The sequence below is a fragment of the Chiloscyllium punctatum genome, chromosome 22 (assembly GCF_047496795.1).
Source record: "Chiloscyllium punctatum isolate Juve2018m chromosome 22, sChiPun1.3, whole genome shotgun sequence".
Lineage (NCBI taxonomy): Eukaryota > Metazoa > Chordata > Chondrichthyes > Orectolobiformes > Hemiscylliidae > Chiloscyllium > Chiloscyllium punctatum.
Genome location: NC_092760.1, coordinates 14283297 through 14303236, shown reverse-complemented (window position 1 = coordinate 14303236; position 19940 = coordinate 14283297). Strand labels below are relative to the sequence as shown.

The following is a 19940-nucleotide window of genomic DNA, read 5'->3' as shown; positions in this document are numbered from 1 at the left end:
CAGTCACAAAGATGTGCAGGTCAGGTGAATTGGCCATGCTAAATTGCCCATAGTGTTAGGTGCATTAGCCAGAGGGAAATGGGTCTGGGTGGGTTACACTTCAGAGGGTCAGTGTGGACTTGTGGAGCCAAAGGGCCTGTTTCCACACTGTAGGGAATTGAATCTAATCTAAAAACCAAACCAAACCACAGGAAAACTATGTTGGGAGAACTGGTCACTCCCCTTTCATTGTACGAGTGTTTTTTTTCAAAGACTTGAAAGCCGGTTGCCTGAGGCAGAAATGGCCCACAATAACCTTGTTGTTCATTCTCAAATTTTCAATCTCAAACCTCTCTTGGCCAGTCTCTCACTTCCACCTCTCTTCCATCCGGGCTCATCCAATGCTTTGCTGATCAGATATTAACTCGTAGCAAGTCCCACTCATCAATCACAGTGATCTGCTTTCACTTCAACTTTAACATTTTTATCCTTCTATTCAAATACTTCCATGGCCTCACTAATCTCTATCCCTGAAATCCTACAGGAACTTGTTGTTTGTCCAATTCTGGCCTCTTGGCTCTACCCTTCTTCCTTCATTCCAGCAATGGCAACCAAGCAAATCAGCTGTATTGGTCCACTGGAATTACCTTCTTTAAGTATGAGGAGACTGGCTCATTATCTCTATAGTCTAGAAGAAATGAAATACACAAAATTTTCAACAGGAGATCAACAGAGTAGATGTAAGAAGAATATTTCCCTTGTTGAGGTCACAGGTCGTAACTTGCCCCTCCCTGGTAAGGAGTCAGCAATGGACAGAAAGGTGAGAAATTATGGGAAATGACCAGATTTTCAACATTGAGAAAGATTTTCCCAAATTTCCTGTCAAGCCTTAAATGGCATCTTCAGAATCTTGCCATTGAGTGGTGTCTACCGTAGGTAAAAACAATGACTGCAGATGCTGGAAACCAGATTCTGGATTAGTGGTGCTGGAAGTGCACAGCAGTTCAGGCAGCATCCAAGGAGCAGTGAAATCGACGTTTCGGGCAAAAGCCCTTCATCAGGAATAAAGGCAGTGAACCTGAAGCGTGGAGAGATAAGCTAGAGGAGGGTGGGGGTGGGGAGAGAGTAGCATAGAGTACAATGGGTGAGTGGGGGAGGGGATGAAGGTGATAGGTCAGGGAGGAGAGGGTGGAGTGGATAGGTGGAAAAGGAGATAGGCAGGTAGGACAAGTCCGGACAAGTCATGGGGACAGTTACTGAGCTGGAAGTTTGGAACTAGGGTGAGGTGGGGGAAGGGGAAATGAGGAAACTGTTGAAGTCCACATTGATGCCCTGAGGTTGAAGTGTTCCGAGGCGGAAGATGAGGCGTTCTTCCTCCAGGCGTCTGGTGGTGAGGGAGCGGTGGTGAAGGAGGCCCAGGGCCTCCATGTCCTCGGCAGAGCGGGAGGGGGAGTTGAAATATTGGGCCACAGGGCGGTGTGGTTGATTGGTGCGGGTGTCCCAGAGATGTTCCCTAAAGCGCTCTGCTAGGAAGCGCCCAGTCTTTCACATATTGGCATCTCATTAAGACTTGACTCACCTTCTTTAAATGTCACTTCCAATTCACATGCTCCTGCAGAGAGTTTGCAATGTTCATGAAACTGGTGCCATATTTAAATTCCAGTCCTAGCTATTTTGGCACTGAAAGCCAGGAACTGCCCTTCATTTTATTGTTTGGCAATATTACTCCAACAGGAATGGTCCACAAAGGCAAGGTGCTTCCTCGGTTTGTCAACTGGGGCCTGAAGGTGCTGGTGGACAGGCTGGTAGAGAGAATGGCAGTGATTTATCCTGCTGACCAACAAAGGATGCCAGACCCAGTCAGCCTCGGCCAAGATAGTCGTTCGGATCAGTGCCAGGAGAAACGCAATGCAATGAAGCGCAGTAAAAACATTAATAATCATCTGCTGTCCATAAGTATTATTGCCACCATCTTTTCTCTACTTCCTCACATTTATAGGGTCACCACTCCTGTAAGTCTGCTGCTGCACACCTTCTCACCATGGTTATGAGCTATAACTTATGCATGATATTGCATGCACATGTCCACTGTCACCCACATCATCCCATTAAACTATTAACCTTTCCTGCCTGCTCATTCACTAGGCACATCTCACCACATTTGTTTTGCGCTTTTATCAATACTAACTGCTCTTCCATCCACTTCTATCATATTCAATTCCACCCTTAATCTCATTGCAGGAATAATGAGCCCAGACCCCCACAATGATGCTTCCTACCACCTTGACTAATTTACCTGTAATCCCTGAACTGGTTGTATGATATGCAGGACTCACCATGGCCATACCAGTGGAGTGCAATCAGAAGAGTTCCTTGAATGACTCTGTCAGTACCTCCTGATCATAGTCTTTTTGACCCAAATAAAACAACACGCAAATAACATAGGCCATAGGGTGTTACATTAACATAACATGCCGCCATCATGGTACAGCAACACGTCACCCTCAACAACTGTTTAGTATCATGGATTGTGAATATCTATATGCCTCTTCCTCTGTGCTAAAGACAATGCATAACGTGGAGTTTGGCAGCTTTCAACTAAGTGCAAAGTGAGTGAATAAGATCTAAGAAAGTAGGTTAAGAGCCATATAATGTGTAAATGCATGAATTGCATTCACCCCAGTGTACAAAGCAACCCTAACTAACCTCAAGCCTTTTGGTGCACATGCAGTAGGGGGATTGTACGTGTGGCAGCAATAGTGAGGAAATTTCCAGCCAACCACAATCCCCAGAAGGGCCACATTGCACATAAAGATAGTGGAGTGGATGTTTTGTGGTCTGAGATGTGAAATGAGTAGGTTCTGCATCTTGTGGAGGCCCTGGAATCTTGGAACATCACTTCCACTTTGGCAATTAGGGTTAATCGTTCCACACTGTGAATTGTTGCTTGTGCCTCACAGCCATTAGTTGGATTTACTCGCAATGTTCTTGATATGGTCGAGGATTCTTATGACAGGAGTTTGAGTCAAAGCAGACAGAGTTTAATTTGGATAGTCTTACATCTGTGGTCAGCAAAGGTTTGGAAAAAATTCTGACGGATAGGATTTATGACTATTTGGCAAAGCATAGTGTGATTAAAGGCAGTCAGCATATGGCTTTGTGAGGGGCAGTCATGCCTCACAAATTTTATCGGGTTATTTGAGGAGGTGTCAAGACAGGTCGACGAAGGTCAAGCAGTGGATGTGGTGTATATGGACCTCAGCAAGGCACTTGATAAGGTTCCCCATGGTAGGCTCATTCATGAAGTCAGGAAGCATGGGATACAGGGAGATTTGGCTATCTGGATCCAAAATTAGCTGGCCAACAGAAGGCAGAGAGTGGTTATAGATGGAAAGTATTCTGCCTGGAGGTCAGTGTTGAGTGGGGTCCCGCAGGGCTCTGTCCTTGGGCCTCTGCTCTTTGTAGTTTTTATAAATAACTTGGATGAGGAGGTTGAAGGGTGGGTCAGTAAATTTGCAGATGACACAAAGGCTCGAGGTATCATTGATAGTATAGAGGGCTACCGCAGGCTGCAGCGTGACATAGACAGGATGCAGAGCTGGGCTGAGAAATGGCAGATGGAGTTCAACCTGGATAAATGCGAAGTGATGCATTTTGGAAGGTCGAACTCGAATCCTGAATATAGGATTAAAGACAGGATTCTTGGCAGTGTGGAGGAACAGAGGGATCTGGGTGTACAAATGCACAGATCCCTCAAAGTTGCCACCCAAGTGGAGAGGGTTGTTAACAAAGCATATGGTGTTTTGGCTTTCATTAACAGGGGGATCGAGTTTAAGAGCTGTGAGGTTTTGCTACAGCTCTACAAGTCCCTGGTGAGGCCACACTTGGAATTCTGTGTCCAGTTCTGGTCGCCCTACTATAGGAAAGACACAGTGGCTTTGGAGAGGGTGCAAAGAAGGTTTACCAGGATACTGCCTGGACTGGAGGGCTTGCCTTATGAAGAAAGGTTGAATAAGCTCGGTCTTTTCTCTCTGGAGAGGAGGAGGAAGAGAGGAGACCTGATCAAGGTATACAAGATACTGAGTGGAATAGATAGAGTCAATAGCCAGAGACTTTTCCCCAGGGCAGGATTGACTGGTACAAGGAGTCATAGTTTGAAGATATTGGGAAGAAGATATAAAGGAGACATCAGAGATAGGTTCTTTACGCAGAGAGGTATGAACACATGGAATGCGTTGCCAGCTGTGGTTGTGGAAGCAGAGTCATTGGGGACATTTAAGCAAATGATGGACATGCACATGGATAGCAGTGAGTTGAGGGGCGCGTAGGTTAAGTTATTATATTTTAGATGAGGATTAAACCTCGGCACAACATCGTGGGCCAAAGGGCCTGTTCTGTGCTGTACTCTTCTATGTTCTACAAATGCGAGGTTTTGCATTTTGATAAGATAACCCAGGGCAGGCCTTGGTGGGGCCCTGGGGAGTGTTGTTGAACAGAGAGACCTAGATGTGCAGGTACATAGTTCCTCGAAAGTACTATCACAGGAAGACAGGGTGGTGAAAAAGGCTTTTGGCATGCTTGCCTTCATCGGTCAGAGCACATGTGTTGGAACGCCATGTTACAGCTGTGCAAGTCATTGGTAAGACCACATTTAGAGTACTGCCTACAATTCTGGCCATTTTGCTGGGGCAGCATGGCGGCTCAGTGATTAGCACTGCTGCCTCACAACAGAAGGGACCTAGGTTTGATTTCAGCCTCCGGTTTACTCCCACAATCCAGAAGATGTGCAGGTTGGGTAAATTGGCCATGCTAAAACCAAAATTGCCCAAAGCTTTAGGTGCATTAGTCAGGGGTAAATATGGGGAATGGGTCTGGGTGGGTTACTCTTCGGAGGGTCGGTGTGCACTTGTTGAGCCGAAGGGCCTGTTTCTATACTGTAGGGAATCCAATCTAAAAAAAATTAACATTTTTAAACTGGAGAGGGTGCAGAAAAGATTTATAAGGAAGTTATTGAGACTAGAAGTTTTTGGTTATAAGGAGAGGCTGAGACTTTGTTTCCCTGGAGTGTTGGAGCTTGACGGGTGACCTTATAGAGGTTTATAAAATCATGAGGGGCACAGATAAGGTGAATAGCCAAAATCTTTTCTCCAGGGTAGGAGAGTCCAAAACTAGAGAGCATAGGTTTAAGGTGAGAAGTGAAAGATACAAAAGGGACCTGACAGGCAAATTTTTCATATAGTGCATATGTGGAACAAGCTGGCAGAAGAAGTGATAGAAGTGGATACAATTACAACATTTAAGACACATTTGGACAGCTCCATGAATAGGAAAGGTTTAGAGGAATATAAGTCAAATGCAGGCAAATGGGACTAGTTCAGTTGAGGAAATCTGGTCAGCATGGACTGAAAGAGCTGTTTCTGTGCTGTATGAGTCTATGAAAGCAGAAGGTCGATGTATAAGGTACACATATTTTGTGATCTCAGATGTGTTTTGCCTGTGGGTACCTGGTTAATGCTATTACTGTTTGAAGGGCCCTACATCACACTGAAGTGGACCCCTCTTCATTACAGGATGAAATACTGACTTTGTCCACTCTGGGGGTAGTGTCAGCTATTTTAATTTCCATTGCAGACTGTCAATGACCACCCTCCCACAGTATCCCTTTTCTTTCCATTCTCTATCATATCACTTCCTTCGTAATTATTGTCCCCTCTGCATCTCAGCATGCCAGCTCGAATCTCACAGTTGGAGCCCCCGGCTTCTCTACTGCACAAATGTTCACAGATAACCCCATGTGACTTTTAGTGGACCAACCCCCAGGCCCATTCCCAAGTGAACTTTGAGAGACAGCACTAACTGATGAATGAATAAACTCCTGACTGATTCTATGCAGCTCCATAAATTACATAACCCAACTCCGCAGACCGAATGTGCTGGAACAGTGGGATTGACTGTGGCCCACTCCCCAGACTGTAGAGATATAGGGCCCCCATAACCTTGAACACCCTAAGTAACCGACTGTCTCCAAGTCCTTGGATGATATCAAACAATATCTTCAATTTACTATGCTAAGAAGCCCTGACTGAAGCCGCCAACTTTGACATAATTAAGGATTAATTCCCCTTCGACTTTGAGACATGGCCATTTGATTGAAGCACATGCAGTTAGCTTGCTTTGTACACTCCTTAACATGGTGCTGGTGTAACACTGATGCAGCACAGTGCTGTAGAGCTACACATCCACTACCTTGACTGACTGATCACAAACACGATAAGCTACCTGATTTTGAGATCGTGCTGCTAGGCAAGGCAGAATTACTGTTAGAATCCAAGCAGATGCAAAGTGAGTGAGTGCTTAGAGAGTAAGCATTGAGCCCTGACACGCACACTGGTCCAATTCATTAGGTGGGTACTTGACCCTACATGCAATGTGTTCTGTCAACCTCATTGCAATTCAGTGTGCAGAATTGGAGAGCACAACTGTTTTCTAAATAGATCAGAGGTGTGCCATGGTGATATGATGAAACTGGTACCTGTCGAATGCTGACCTTCATGGATGGGGAGTTGTGGGCAGATGGTGCCCATTGAGGATGTCCTGAGATATTGGTGATGACTGGGTAAGATGGAGGCCCTGGGGAGCAAGTATAAGCTGGAAATGCCAGATATCCATGCTGGCTTTCATGTTGATGTTTAATTTCTCTCCAGCACATGGGTGAACAGGAAAACACACATCGATGAGATTATGTTCTAATGGCCTACAAATGCACGTGAATAGACCTCACTGGTGAGATCCTCAACTTGCTATTCAATACGTAGTTACAGAGCTGGACTTCCTTTTCTTGACATAAAATATCCCATTTCTGGTGATCTCGCCATATTTTTTCCCAACTGATTCGTCATTACCTGCATTGTTCAGGGCCTGGGAACATTCTGCTCAAGGCTTGTGTTGCTTAATAGTTAGAACAAAGTATTTTGATTAAAGTATTTAAGATATAAAAAGCTGCAGATTGTTTTCAAGAAGAGACATATTGTACTTGAAACATTAATTCTTGCTTTCACTTCAGATATTATGACTTTATATTTTTTGTTTGTATTACAGAGAAGTTATTTCTTCTGCTTGTTCAGAATAGGGGGGATATAGTCTAAAAATGGGAGCCAAGTCGATTCGAAGCAAAATTAAGTAAGGGTAATGGTAGAAGTCTAAAACTCTCTTTAATAAATGGCAATGAATGCTAAGTTAATTGTAAATTTTCAATCTGAGATTGTTATTTTATGTTAACTATGCATTTTTTTTGGAGTATTAGGGAAAAACCTGTATGTGGCATTAGCTTACAGGTGGCAAAAAAGGCTTGAGGGAAGTAATGTCCTATTGCTGTTCAAATGCTTCTAAAGGTTCATGGCTGTATGTTTCACTCTGTTTTTGATGTGATGAAAAATGCTGCAGTATTGCCAGCCAGCTATAAGTGGTGCTGTTGAGCCATGATCCCTCAAACTATTTACCAACTGAGGAAAGCTTCATCACAACTTCAGACATTTCATCTCAATCAACTCAGCTGTCTTGGGTGAGGTGCTTTAACTTCTGCTCCCTAGTAATGGGAACTTGCAACAGCTAATGACTGTGAGCCACACACGACTTAACTCATATTCACAGGCCTTCATATTACACGAGGCCATGGATTATCAGTGAATTGATCAGCAGAGGGCAGCATCACAAACACTTTTCTGCTGACTATAGCAAAAATAACCGAGAATTGATCAGAAGACAGTGATGGAAATGTAGCAATAGTGGAAAGTACAGCTAGAGATCCATGATCCATGGAAGGGGAGCACAAAGGCTTCACTGAGACTGAGATGAACACTGGGGCTATGGAGCTGGGCTAAAGGATTCCAGAACTGCACAGGTTAGGTGGTGATGGTTGGAATGGTGGGGAGGGGTCTTCTCCATTCGAGCTAATTCAGAAGGAGATCTAGACACAAGGAAACCTTGACTAGTTACAACACCTGCAGTTGACAACAGAACCTCCCTGATGTTCAATTAATTTGGATGTCACCATCAGTTCACTACTTTGGTGTGCTGATTAGGCAATCACCTGCCACTTCTGGTGCCTTTATGAATGGCCTGATTTGGATAAGCAGGTATACGCAGAAGATTCAAGTGAGTATGTGGGATTTCAACCCTTTCACCCTTCTGTTTCTGCATGGGCTGGTGTGAAGTAAAAGACAGGACTTAAAATCAAAACCATTGCTTTGGTCCTGTTCCTAAGAGTTGGTTTCTTTTCATCCATTCATGGGATGACACGGTCACTGGCTAGGGCAACATTTTATCCCATTCTTCACCGCACAGGAAGAAGGCCTAAGTGCCACATGAATTTCTTTGAGTATCAAAAAGGATTTTGGCGTCTGCACATGTTCTCAAGGTATCCTCCTGCCTGCAAGATGAACCCTAAAATCAACACAGGGTCTGAGAAGGGCTAGAAGCAGCAGTGGGAAGCTTCAGCTGCAGTGATTACCGTCTATGGCTACAGTAAACTGACCGAGAAAGAAGGATGAATGGCAAGGGAGAGGAGAAAACAAATGAGTAGACTGGGACAGGTGGGGACAAAAGGAGCAAGTGTACAGGAGAGGGTCAAGAAGAAAAGAAAAAAAAGTAAAGGCAAGTGAAGAAGAAAGTGAAATGAATAAAAAGAGTAAAGTGAAAGAAACGGACACGAGAGAAAGAAAGTAAGTTACAAATTGGAAGAAGTAAGAATGCGTGAATCAGAATGATTCTGGGCGAACAAACAACGTAGCAAGACACAAAAGTGAGGCAATACTTGATCTGAAATCTGAAAGTCTACATACCATCAACTTCCTCAAACGTAGCAAAAAATCCATCAAAGCTTTTATACCCATCAGATACAAATAAAATATGTAACGAGCTCCCAGTAGTCCTGATTGGGGGAGGCCTTTCATTTCCACAGAATTTTCCAACAACCCTGGAGTCAATGTTATCGCCATCACGGATTTCCACATAATCATATTGGCACATGTAATCGAACTCCAGACTCAGCATGGAGAATCTGTAACAGAGCAAGCTCACACCCTGAGCAACAACTTTCTGTGACAGACAGGTACATGAGCAGTATTTCCCATGATAAAGGGGCAGGCTCCTTATGTACTACTTTGATTTTGGCAGCAGGCCCACTGGTTTCATTCCCAAGTTGTCAGCAGGCTCTTCAATGCCACTTCCCATATAAAAGTAGGGCTGTTTGCATGCATGTACTGAACTCAGTTTATAAACCAGTTTAGTGATGAAGTGCTGCAATACTGTCAGTCAATCTCCATTTGTTCATCAAGTCCACTAACACAGCAAAAGAAATTTGCATTTATTTGGCATCTTCACATTGGTAAAGCATCACAAAGTGCTTTGGAGAACATTGTCAAACAAAATTGGCATATTAGGAGAGGAGACCAAAATCTTGGTCAAGGAGCTTTGATAGTGTCTTAAAAGAGTGGAGGGGAGGTGGGGGGGGGAAATATAGAAACAGATAGTGAAGTCGGGAATTCCAGAGTTTCGGGTCAAAGCAGCTGCAGACAGTTTCCAATGTTGGGAGCAATTTAAAGCATGAATGCACAAGAGGTCAGAATTAAAAAATAGTATGTAGCCCAGAGAGGAGGTTACTGAGATAGAGAGAGGCAAGACCATAGAGTGATTTTAAAGCAAGGTTAAGAATTATAAATTGAATATTAAATGTTCAGATTCTAAAACCCTGTCAGCAACTTCCAAAGCTTTGAATTAATTGGAAACTGGCAGTATTTGTTTCAAACAGAAGGTGGCACTAATTGTTCATTCATTAAATAGGTCCCTTGTAGTTCGAGATAGCTATATAGATCAGAATACTTTATACCTGATATGATCAATTTGTGTACCACAAGCTGTGCTTTTGATCCAGGATACTGATATATCAGAATTTAACGATGTTATCTCAGCCAAAGACCTCTCACAGTTTCAAACAAATCAACCTTTCTGCCTCAAAGCTAAAACACGATCATGTCAAATATAACAGAAGAAAAATCTACAACTATACATAACAAGCCAAACTACACTTACCGTAATTCAATAGCAAAACTGGAATTCACTGACACTGTCCATTCACAATGAGAGTTGCTGGGATATCCTTCCAGAACAATCTGCCCTCTTGAAGCATTTATAACAGCCCCACATTCTGGAAATAAAAAGAACATTGTTACAATCCCTGTAGAGACTGATAACCTTTCAAAAGAGATGTGATTTTCCCAGTGACTAATGGAAAGAATCAGACAAGTTTTCCTATTTTAAGACTTTAGGGTTAAGGTTAGGGTTAACCCTATCACATATCACACCACAAATAATACTTCAGCCAAGAATCTCACAAAACAAAAGGAATCACAATCATGTAGAATATAAACTACTCCGCAATCTCACTGACACACAATTCCTAAATTCTCCTACTTAATTCACCAACACATTTTCAGAGCGGTTGAAGCTTAAGAGGGTGGGTACATTTAGACAGGGTACTGTCTGCATGTCCAGACACTCTCACTACAAATATCCTCAGGATTCTCCACCCAAACCAGCAGAGCAGGTAATCTCCATCCTAGCAGCTGATCCCAGGACTGCATTGAGACGTAGGGGAAGGAATAACTGCTCTGAAGGAACATAGGTAACATGAGTGACACCACTGTAATCAAAATTTCACATCTGGAAATGTATATGCATTTTCAATCATCACGTTTGATCAATTGTCATTTTAGGCTTTGAACCTCGTTACCTAGCTAGCATATCAGTGTAAAGCAGCCTCCTCAAAGTTATATTGGCAAAGTGTTGCTTATGTCTGGAAGCACTCTGAATAGCAGCAAAATTTAGCCATTGTGCAATCTTTGCGCTCATGATGTAGAGGTGCCGGTGTTGGACTGGGGTAGACAAAATCAGAAGTTACTTGACACCAGGTTATCGTCCAACAGGTCTATTTGAGATCATAAGCTTTCATCTTTACCTGATGAAGGAGCAATGCTCTGAAACCTAGTGATTTCAAATAAACCTGATGGACTATAGCCTGGTGTTATGTGACTTCTGTCTTTATGCGCATAATTACAGACAAGACATTTTAGATACCTGAGGCCAATAGTAATGTTAAAGTCTTGAAATAGATCCTTGCCTCCACTCATATTCTTAGCCATTGTGTCACAGAGTCATACAGCAGGGAAACAGACCCTTCAATCCAATCAGTAGGTGTCACACTAATGTAACATGGTACTGGACAACAACATGTTCATTTTATTGGCTATTCAGTGTTAGCATCCACGACAAGCAGCATGGCTTTCTATCAGGTCAGAAATGCTGGGAGCCTGTAAGTTCTCCCAGCAGCGATGAATTAAAAAATCAAAGATGTTGTGAGCTTCCAAGTAAGCACAAAGTCAGTGAATGCTAAGGAAAGCTAAGATCCATTAGCTGCATCCTGTGCAGACGCACAAAATAGGCGTATGTGACTGTGTACATAGAGACCTATCTGGAACATTACAATGCAAGGTGTCAATGAGTTCCAAAGTGCAGTGGTGAAATTGTGAACTGTATTATGAATTAGTCCAAGATTGGCCATAGTGATTACGTGCTGAGGCTGTTTTGTGGATGCCAACTTTCGTAGATCAAAGCCAGTAGCAGTCACTACCCATGCAGTGGGAGATTGGTGATTGAACCTGAAGATGGAGACACAGAAAAGCATATGGCGAGCTGTATCTGCCAGTTAACCATTTGGACTCTCACGAAGAGATTTGATGCTGTCTAGTTTCTCAGCAGGTCATTGGTGAATTGTGAGCTGTGTAAAATGAAGCAAGACTCACCTATATTGACATGAAAATAAAGTGCTTGCTCCTATCAAGATTTGGAATTCACTGCTGATACTAAGGAGAAAAATCAGACATTTACCCTCGACATTGAGAATCAGATTTCTCGTTCTCGAACAATGCTCCTGCATTTCTCACTGTTGCACAAGCAACTCCAGGGCTAGGAGAATTCCATTCATCTTTCACACTTCCTGGTCCCTGTTCCCTATATCCTATGTCACTGTTTATCACTCACAGTTACATTATGGGCCCAAATATTCGTACAACCAGAGAAACATTTCAACAGCAGTGTGTGGAGTTGACCCTGTCTCCACCTGCCAGTCTGACACCCACCATACAACACTTCCTTATTGCTAGATTTAACTCCACAACTCCCGCTGACTCCAATCTATGCTAAGTAATCCAACACTTACCTGGAACCCTCACCCTTTAAAAAACTGCAACTCCAATCCCATGCTTAGCTTATACACTCATAGAGTCACAGAGTCATAGAGATATACAGCACGGAAACAGGCTCTTTGGTCCAACTCATCCATGCCGACCAGATATCCTAACCTAATCTAGTCCCATTTGCCAGCACTTGGCCTATATCCCTCTAATGTGCAAAAGTGAGGACTGCAGATGCTGGGGGAAATCAGAGTCTACATTAGAGTGGTGCTGGAAAAGCATAGCAGGTCAGGCAGCATCTGAGGAGCAGGAAAATCGACGTTTCAGGCAAAAGCCCTTCATCATATCTCTCCAATTCCGATTCACATACCCATCCAGATGCCTTTTAAATGCTGCAATTGTACCAGCTTCCTCCACTTTCTCTGGCAGCTCATTCCAAACACACACCACCCTCTGCATGAAAATGTTGCCCCACTTTTATATCTTTCCCCTCTCACCCTAAACCTATACCCTCTAGACTGCCCCACCCCAGGGAAAAGACTTTGTCTATTTATCCTATCCATGCCCCTCATGACTTTATAAATCTCTATAAGGTCACCCCTCAGCCTCTGATGCTCCAGGGAAAACAGGCCCAGCCAATTTAGCCTCTCCCTATAGCTCAAATCCTCCAACCCTGGCAACATCCTTGTAAATCTTTTCTGAACCCTTTCAAGTTTCATAACATCCTTCTGATAGGAAGGAGACCAGAATTGCACGCAATATTCTAAAAGCCATCTAATCAATGTTCTGTAAAGCTGCAACATGACCTCCCAACTCCTGTACTCAATACTCTGACCAAAAAAGGAAAGCATACCAAAAGCCTTCTTCTCTATCTTATCTACCTGAGACTCCACTTTTAAGGAACTGTGAACCAGCACTCCAAGGTCTCTTTGTTCAGCAACACTCCCGAGGACCTTACCGTTAATTGTGTAAGTCCTGCTATGACTTAACTTTCCAAAATGCAGCATCTCACATTTATCTAAATTAAACTCCATCTGCTATTTCTCAGTCCATTGGCCCATTTTGATCAAAATCCCACTGTACTCTGAGGTAATCTTCTTCACTATCCACTAGACCTCCAATTTTGGTGTCATCTACAAATTTACTAACTATACTTCCTATGTTCACATCCAAACCATTTATACAGTGGACCCAGCACCGATTCATGTGGTACTCCACTGGTCACAGGCCTCCAGTCTGAAAAGCAACCCTTCAGCACCACCCTGTGTCTTCCACCTTCAAGTCAGTTCTGTATCCAAATGGCTAGTTCTCCCTGTATTCCATAAGACCTAACCTTGTTAACCAGACTCACATGGGGAACTTTGTCGAATGCCTTACTGAAGTCCACATAGATAACGTCCACCGCTCTGTCGTCATCAATTCTCTTTGTTATTTCTTCAAAAAACTCAATCAAGTTCATGAGGTATGATTTCCCACGCACAAAGCCATGCTGACTATCCCTAGTCTGTCCTTGCCTTTCCAAATACATGTAAATCCTGTGCCTCAAGATTCTCTCCAACAACTTCCCCAACTGATGTCAGGCTTACCAGTCCATAGTTCCCTGGGTTTTCCTTACCACATTTCTTAAATAGTGGTACCATGTTTGCCAACCTCCAGTCTTCCAGCACCTCACCTGTGACTATCGATAATACAAGTATCTCAGCAAGGGGCCCAAAAGTCACTTCCCGAGCTTCCTACAGAGTTCTAGAGTGCCCCTGATCAGCTCCTGAGGATTTATCCACTTTTATGCTTTTCAAGACATCCAGCATATCCTTCTCTGTCATATGAACATTTTTCAAGATGTCACCATCTATTTCCCCACATTCTAAATCTTCCATGTCCTTCTCCATAGTAAACACTGAGGCAAAATATTCATTTAGCATCTCCCCCATCTCCTGCAGTTCCACACATAGGTTGCCTTGCTGATCTTTGAGGGGCCCTATTCTAGGGGAGTCAGGCCGCCTACTTGCGGAACGTTTCAGAGAACACCTCTGGGACACCCAGACCAACTAACCCAACCACCCCGTAGCTCAACACTTCCCCCTCCCACTCCACCAAGGACATGCAGGTCCTTGGACTCCTCCATCGCCAGACCATAGCAACACGACGGTTGGAGGAAGAGCGCCTCATCTTCCGCCTGGGAACCCTCCAACCACAAGGGATGAACTCAGATTTCTCCAGTTTCCTCATTTCCCCTCCCCCCACCTTGTCTCAGTCAAATCCCTCGAACTCAGCACCGCCTTCCTAACCTGCAATCTTCTTCCTGACCTCTCTGCCCCCACCCCCACTCCGGCCTATCACCCTCACCTTGACCTCCTTCCACCAATCGCATTTCCAACACCCCTCCTCCAAGTCCCTCCTCCCTACCTTTTATCTTAGCCTGCTGGACACACTTTCCTCATTCCTGAAGAAGGGCTGATGCCCGAAACATCGATTCTCCTGCTCCTTGGATGCTGCCTGACCTGCTGCGCTTTTCCAGCAACACAATTTCGGGCCCTATTCTATCCCTAGTTACCGTTTTGTCTTTAATGTATTTATAAAAACCATTTGTATTATCCTTAACCCTATTTGCTAAAGCTTTCTCTCTTTGTGCCCTCCTGATTTCCCTCTAAAGTATATTCCTACTGCCTTTATACTCTTCTAAGGGTTCTCATGATCTCTCCTGTTTACAACTAACATATGCTTCCTTTTTTTTCTTAACAAACCCCCAATTTCTCTAGTCATCGAGCATTCCCTATACCTACCAGCCTTTTCTTTCACCCTAACAGAAATACATTCACCCTTTCACAGTAGCTTATGAAAGGCTCACTGAGCTGTTGCACATTTAATATAGTACACTGACTTCTGCAGAATGGGCTATGAATTCAATGTAAATTCTCTTCAGGACTGTGGTTTGTGGACAGATTCTTAACAGGTGGGCCTTGTTCAGGAATTTCCAGCACTGAAGCCATCTAACATTAAGTGGGTAAGTTTTAATCCAATCATGGATTGAAATATATCCTGATAGTACTATGTAGGTCATTGTTGCACATTCCCCATTTCTGTTTCAGTACTTTCATGATACCCCTTTTGAGTATGAACATTTGGCTCTTCACTCATTTGTAACAGGCACTGTTTCCACTTCTAAGAATTTGTGGTGAGGCCAGATTAGCTCACTGCTGTGTGTGGTTATATTTCATTAGCATTTATTCTGGAGATCTTAACTCCATGGAGAATATTGATTGATCTCAGGAGAAACAGTAAACATTGACCAAGTTTAGGAGAACCATACAAAAAATAATATGGTTCCTGATGGTTCTTGATAACGGGCTTATGCCCAAAACGTCAATTCTCCTACCCCTTGGATGCTGCCTGATCTGCTCTGCTTTTCTAGCACCACACTCTTGATCTCCAACATCTGCAGTCCTCACTTTCTCCTAGTATTGTTACTATGGCTGAATAAAGGTTACTACACAAAGGGAGGTCTGACACACAGCGTCACAATCTCTACCATCGGTAGGACAAGGAGGCGAGTCCTAACTTCACACCACCCAGAACAGGGAACAGACTCCACCATCAACAATCTGATTCCACAAGCCATTCAGCTAAGTGGATACCAAATGAATCCAAATTCCTGTGGCAACATACACTTCTCACTATTATATTTTAACCTGGAGTGATGGATACTGATGGCAGAGACTCCAAATTCTTTTCTATGACAAGGCTGCCCAGGAATTTTACTTGCTTTTACTACCTGTCATTGATATATATTAGCAGGACTTACTTACAAGCTGATGCTCAATTTGATTTGTTGCCTAATGACACACCTTCCTTGGACATCAGATCCTGATGTGTCACTTGAAACTGGAGTTTCAGTGACAGAGGCGGTGATGCTGCATATTACAAGACAATTCTTCACTGTAGCTGTTTTGAGACAAATACACTGTAGCTTGGCTGGCATCCCATTACCAATAACCCTTTATTAACAAATGCATTATCTTTGACAGTTGCACTGCCTCTCCTGAGTCAGACCTTCAAGCTCCCAATATCCCTGACATTCATCCTTTTATGTCCGCCAGGGCTCAGAGACTGGATCTGATTAACAGTCCCAGTCAGGGAACTCATATTCTATGAGATCCAGCTGGCTGACCTTGTTACAAATACCACAGTTATCAGATAAACATAAACTTGAGTGCATATACTGAGGCAAATATGTTCAGTGTGGTTACTTGGAATTAATAAATTGTAGAAACAATTCCGAGGAACAAAATATTTGAGATCAGAGTTACTGGGAAGAAGTAAACTTCAACACAGTTACTGGGGATGAAAAAAATTACAGGACAGATTCTGGGGGACAAATATGCTATAGCACTTTTATTGGGAACACATGAACTCAACTGTACTTACACAGCATTACAGTATAATAGATAACAGTAAAGGAACAGCCCATTCAGCCTAACTAACATTTAAGTTCTATTTGAGCCTTCTCAATCTTTCCTAATTCTATCACAAAATTTACTGACATTCTACCCTCACTGTTAGCTTGATGTTCCACACCACATGTATTGATTATTGCAAGGTTTGTGAAGGTTTGTAGCTCAGGTTGAGGTTTAGGGTGTAGGTTGTGGCTGCCAGACTACTAAGACCCCTCGGAATCCTAGTAGCACACAAACCCACCAACACTCTCTCAAACAAAAACTAACAAACTGAAAAGACCCAGTACAACCCATGGACAAAACCAACATCATCTACAAAGTTCCATGCAAGAACTGCCACAAACACTACGTAGGACAAACGGGAAGAAAGTTAGCCACCAGGATACACGAACACCAGCTAGCCACAAAAAGACACGACCCTCTCTCCCTCGTAGCCCTACGCACAGATGAAAAAAACCACCATTTCGACTGGGACAACACATCTATCCTGGGACAGGCTAAACAAAGACATGCCAGAGAATTCCTAGAGGCCTGGCGCTCCAACCACAACGCCATAAACAAACACATAGATCTAGATACTGACTATCAACCCCTCAGAAAACAAACAGGAAATGACATCACCACAAACCCCAGGAACCCCATCCAGGACAAACATATAAATAGAAAGCAGGAGACAACAGCTTCGCTTCACTTGGAGGTCGCCACTGATGATGTTACCTAGCCAGGTAATGAAACGTCTGGATATCAAACCTACAGCTCAGTGAACAAACCTACACCCTAAATGTATTGATTAATTCAGCCATGTCACTCAATAGGCTTCATCTCAGTATTTCTCACTATCTAGCTCAACCTCCCATTCCCCATGTCACCACCACACTTTCCATTACTTCACTCTACTTGTCTTTGGTCCTCATTATATTTTTCATTAGTTCTCATTTCAACTTACCATTTGGATCTGTCATCACAATTTCATTTTCACTGTTTCTCACACTATCTCACCACTTCTGACAACTCATCTTTGTTTCCTCCTGTCTTTTCAAAGCTTCCCACTGTCCTCACTATTTCTGGTTTTCCATCCCATAATATCTCAGCAATCAAGAAATGTTTCAATCTTTCTGATTCCTCTTCTCATTATTTTATTGTTTCTCACCATCCATCTTGCTGTGAATCATTCATCTCATTAAAAGCAATTTTCTCTGTCTTGGAGGTGACATGAGTAGGGATGAGAAAGGTACAAAATACAGTGAGAATGAAAAATCAGATTCCAGACATCAAAAGTGTTCCCAGTTTTCCCCTTAAGTCATAAATGGGGACTTTAGCTCACCATTGATCAGTGATTATCCTATTTCCATATATTCATTTCAATTTAAATAGAGATCAGAGAGCTCAAATTCCTGACGGATAAATCAGAGTGTATAATGTTGTTGTAGCTTGCTGAATATTTGACACAGCCACCTTGCAAAGACTTCTTCTGCACATGCCTGTACATGCAGAATGGCCACCGTCCTCTTCAACATTCATTCATACAGGTCTGCATCATTGAATTACCAGCCTCACCACATCACTTTCCATACTCTGAGATCAATTCACACGCCACTTTAAGCCCTTAAACATTTTACTTTGGAGGTCAGGGGCATCTATAACATATACGCTTCTGCTAGGTTGCTTTGTATCCAGGGACAGACAGACACACTTCATGTATCTGCACAGATTAGATCGTTTTCTTAGCACTCCTTTACTTTACTGCTTACTTGGAGGCTGTCAGTCTTTGCTTTCTTAAGGCACACATAGGTGAGGGCAAACTTGTGATGATGAGGAACACTGAACAGTCAACTAATCAGTCAGACAGAAGGTGGAGTCTCCATGCAGCACCTTACTTTGTGGGGCTGGAGTTGGGTGCTGGGTGTGGGGGTGGAGGGGGGCAGGCACAGACCAAGTAAGTATTTGGTGCAGGGGTGAAGGAAGAAGACATCGGGCAGATGGGATAAAAGATGGAATAGGGTCTGAGGGCAGCAGGCTGCCAGGTCTCAGTTGGTGCGTGTTGAGTTGGATGACAGGTATCAAGTTCAACATGTGCACAGGGTCTTGGGTCAACAGGTGAGGTGTATAGCAGAGGATTTGTCAACGCTCTGAGGACAAGGGGGATGGGGAGAGTGTTATTATTATTATAGACAATAGGTGCAGGAGTAGGCCATTCTGCCTTTCAAGCCTGCATCACCATTCAATATGATCATGGCTGATCATCCTTAATCAGTATCCTGTTCCTTCCTTATCTCCATAACTCTTGATTCCACTATCCTTGAGAGCTCTATCCAACTCTTTCTTAAATGAATCCAGGGACTGGGCCTCCACTGCCCTCTAGGGTAGAGCATTCCACACAGCCACCACTCTCTGGGTGAAGAAGTTTCTCCTCATCTCTGTCCTAAATGGTCTACCCCGTATTTTTAAGCTGTGTCCTCTGGTTCGGCACTCCCCCATCAGCGGAAACATGTTTCCTGCCTCCAGAGTGTCCAATCCTTTAATAATCTTATATGTCTCAATCAGATCCCCTCTCAGATCAGGGTGATCATGTCAATGTAGTGGGAGATTTTAAGTCTGGGATGGAGGCTCAGGCTAACTGGGGAGGGTGGGAGGTGGCAAGCTGCAGAACGCACTATCTCACTGTTCATCTCACTTTTCCAAACACTCTCCATTTTACTGTTTCCTACACCTCATCTCTGTTTCTCATGGCCCAACACACTTTGCTATACACATTTCGTCTGTTCCAAACCCCTTATGCTTCTCACTATCCATCTCACTGTTTCCCAACCCTCAGACTCACACAGCAGTCTATAGTGCAGAAAAAGGCCCTTTGATCCATCAAGTCTGCAACAGTTAAAAGCAGCCACTTAACTATTCCAATCCCATTTTCCAGCAATTGGCCATAGCCTGTGTGCCTTGATTTCGCAAATGTAAATCTAAATACTTCTCAAATGTTATGAGGGTTTCTATCTCTATCACTCTTACAAGAAATCAGTTTCAGATTCCCACCACCCTGTGGGGTGGAAAGCATTTTCCTCAGATTCCTCAGATTTCCTTAAATCTTTGCTCCTAGTTTTTGACCCCTTCAAAGGAAAGGTTTCTTCATGTCTATCCTCGGTCCCTCAATTTTATACATCTCAATCATGTCCCCCCATGTCTCCCTGTACCCACTTCACTGCTGCGTACTCTTCTCGTATACACTTCTCATTGTTCCTGCTTCATACTATCCCTCTCACAG

At 43.4% G+C, this 19940-nt stretch overlaps 1 protein-coding gene across 1 annotated transcript in view; it reads right to left on the bottom strand.

Moving 5' to 3' along the window:
- Positions 1-19940, bottom strand: part of LOC140493419 (inactive serine protease PAMR1-like) — a 154980-nt gene that overhangs the window by 93028 nt on the left and 42012 nt on the right. Inside the window, exons 4-5 of the mRNA XM_072591842.1 lie at positions 10069-10183; positions 8820-9037 (exon numbers count right to left, since the gene is read on the bottom strand). Coding sequence (XP_072447943.1) covers positions 8820-9037; positions 10069-10183 — 333 coding nt within the window. The remainder of the gene's footprint in view (positions 1-8819; positions 9038-10068; positions 10184-19940) is intronic.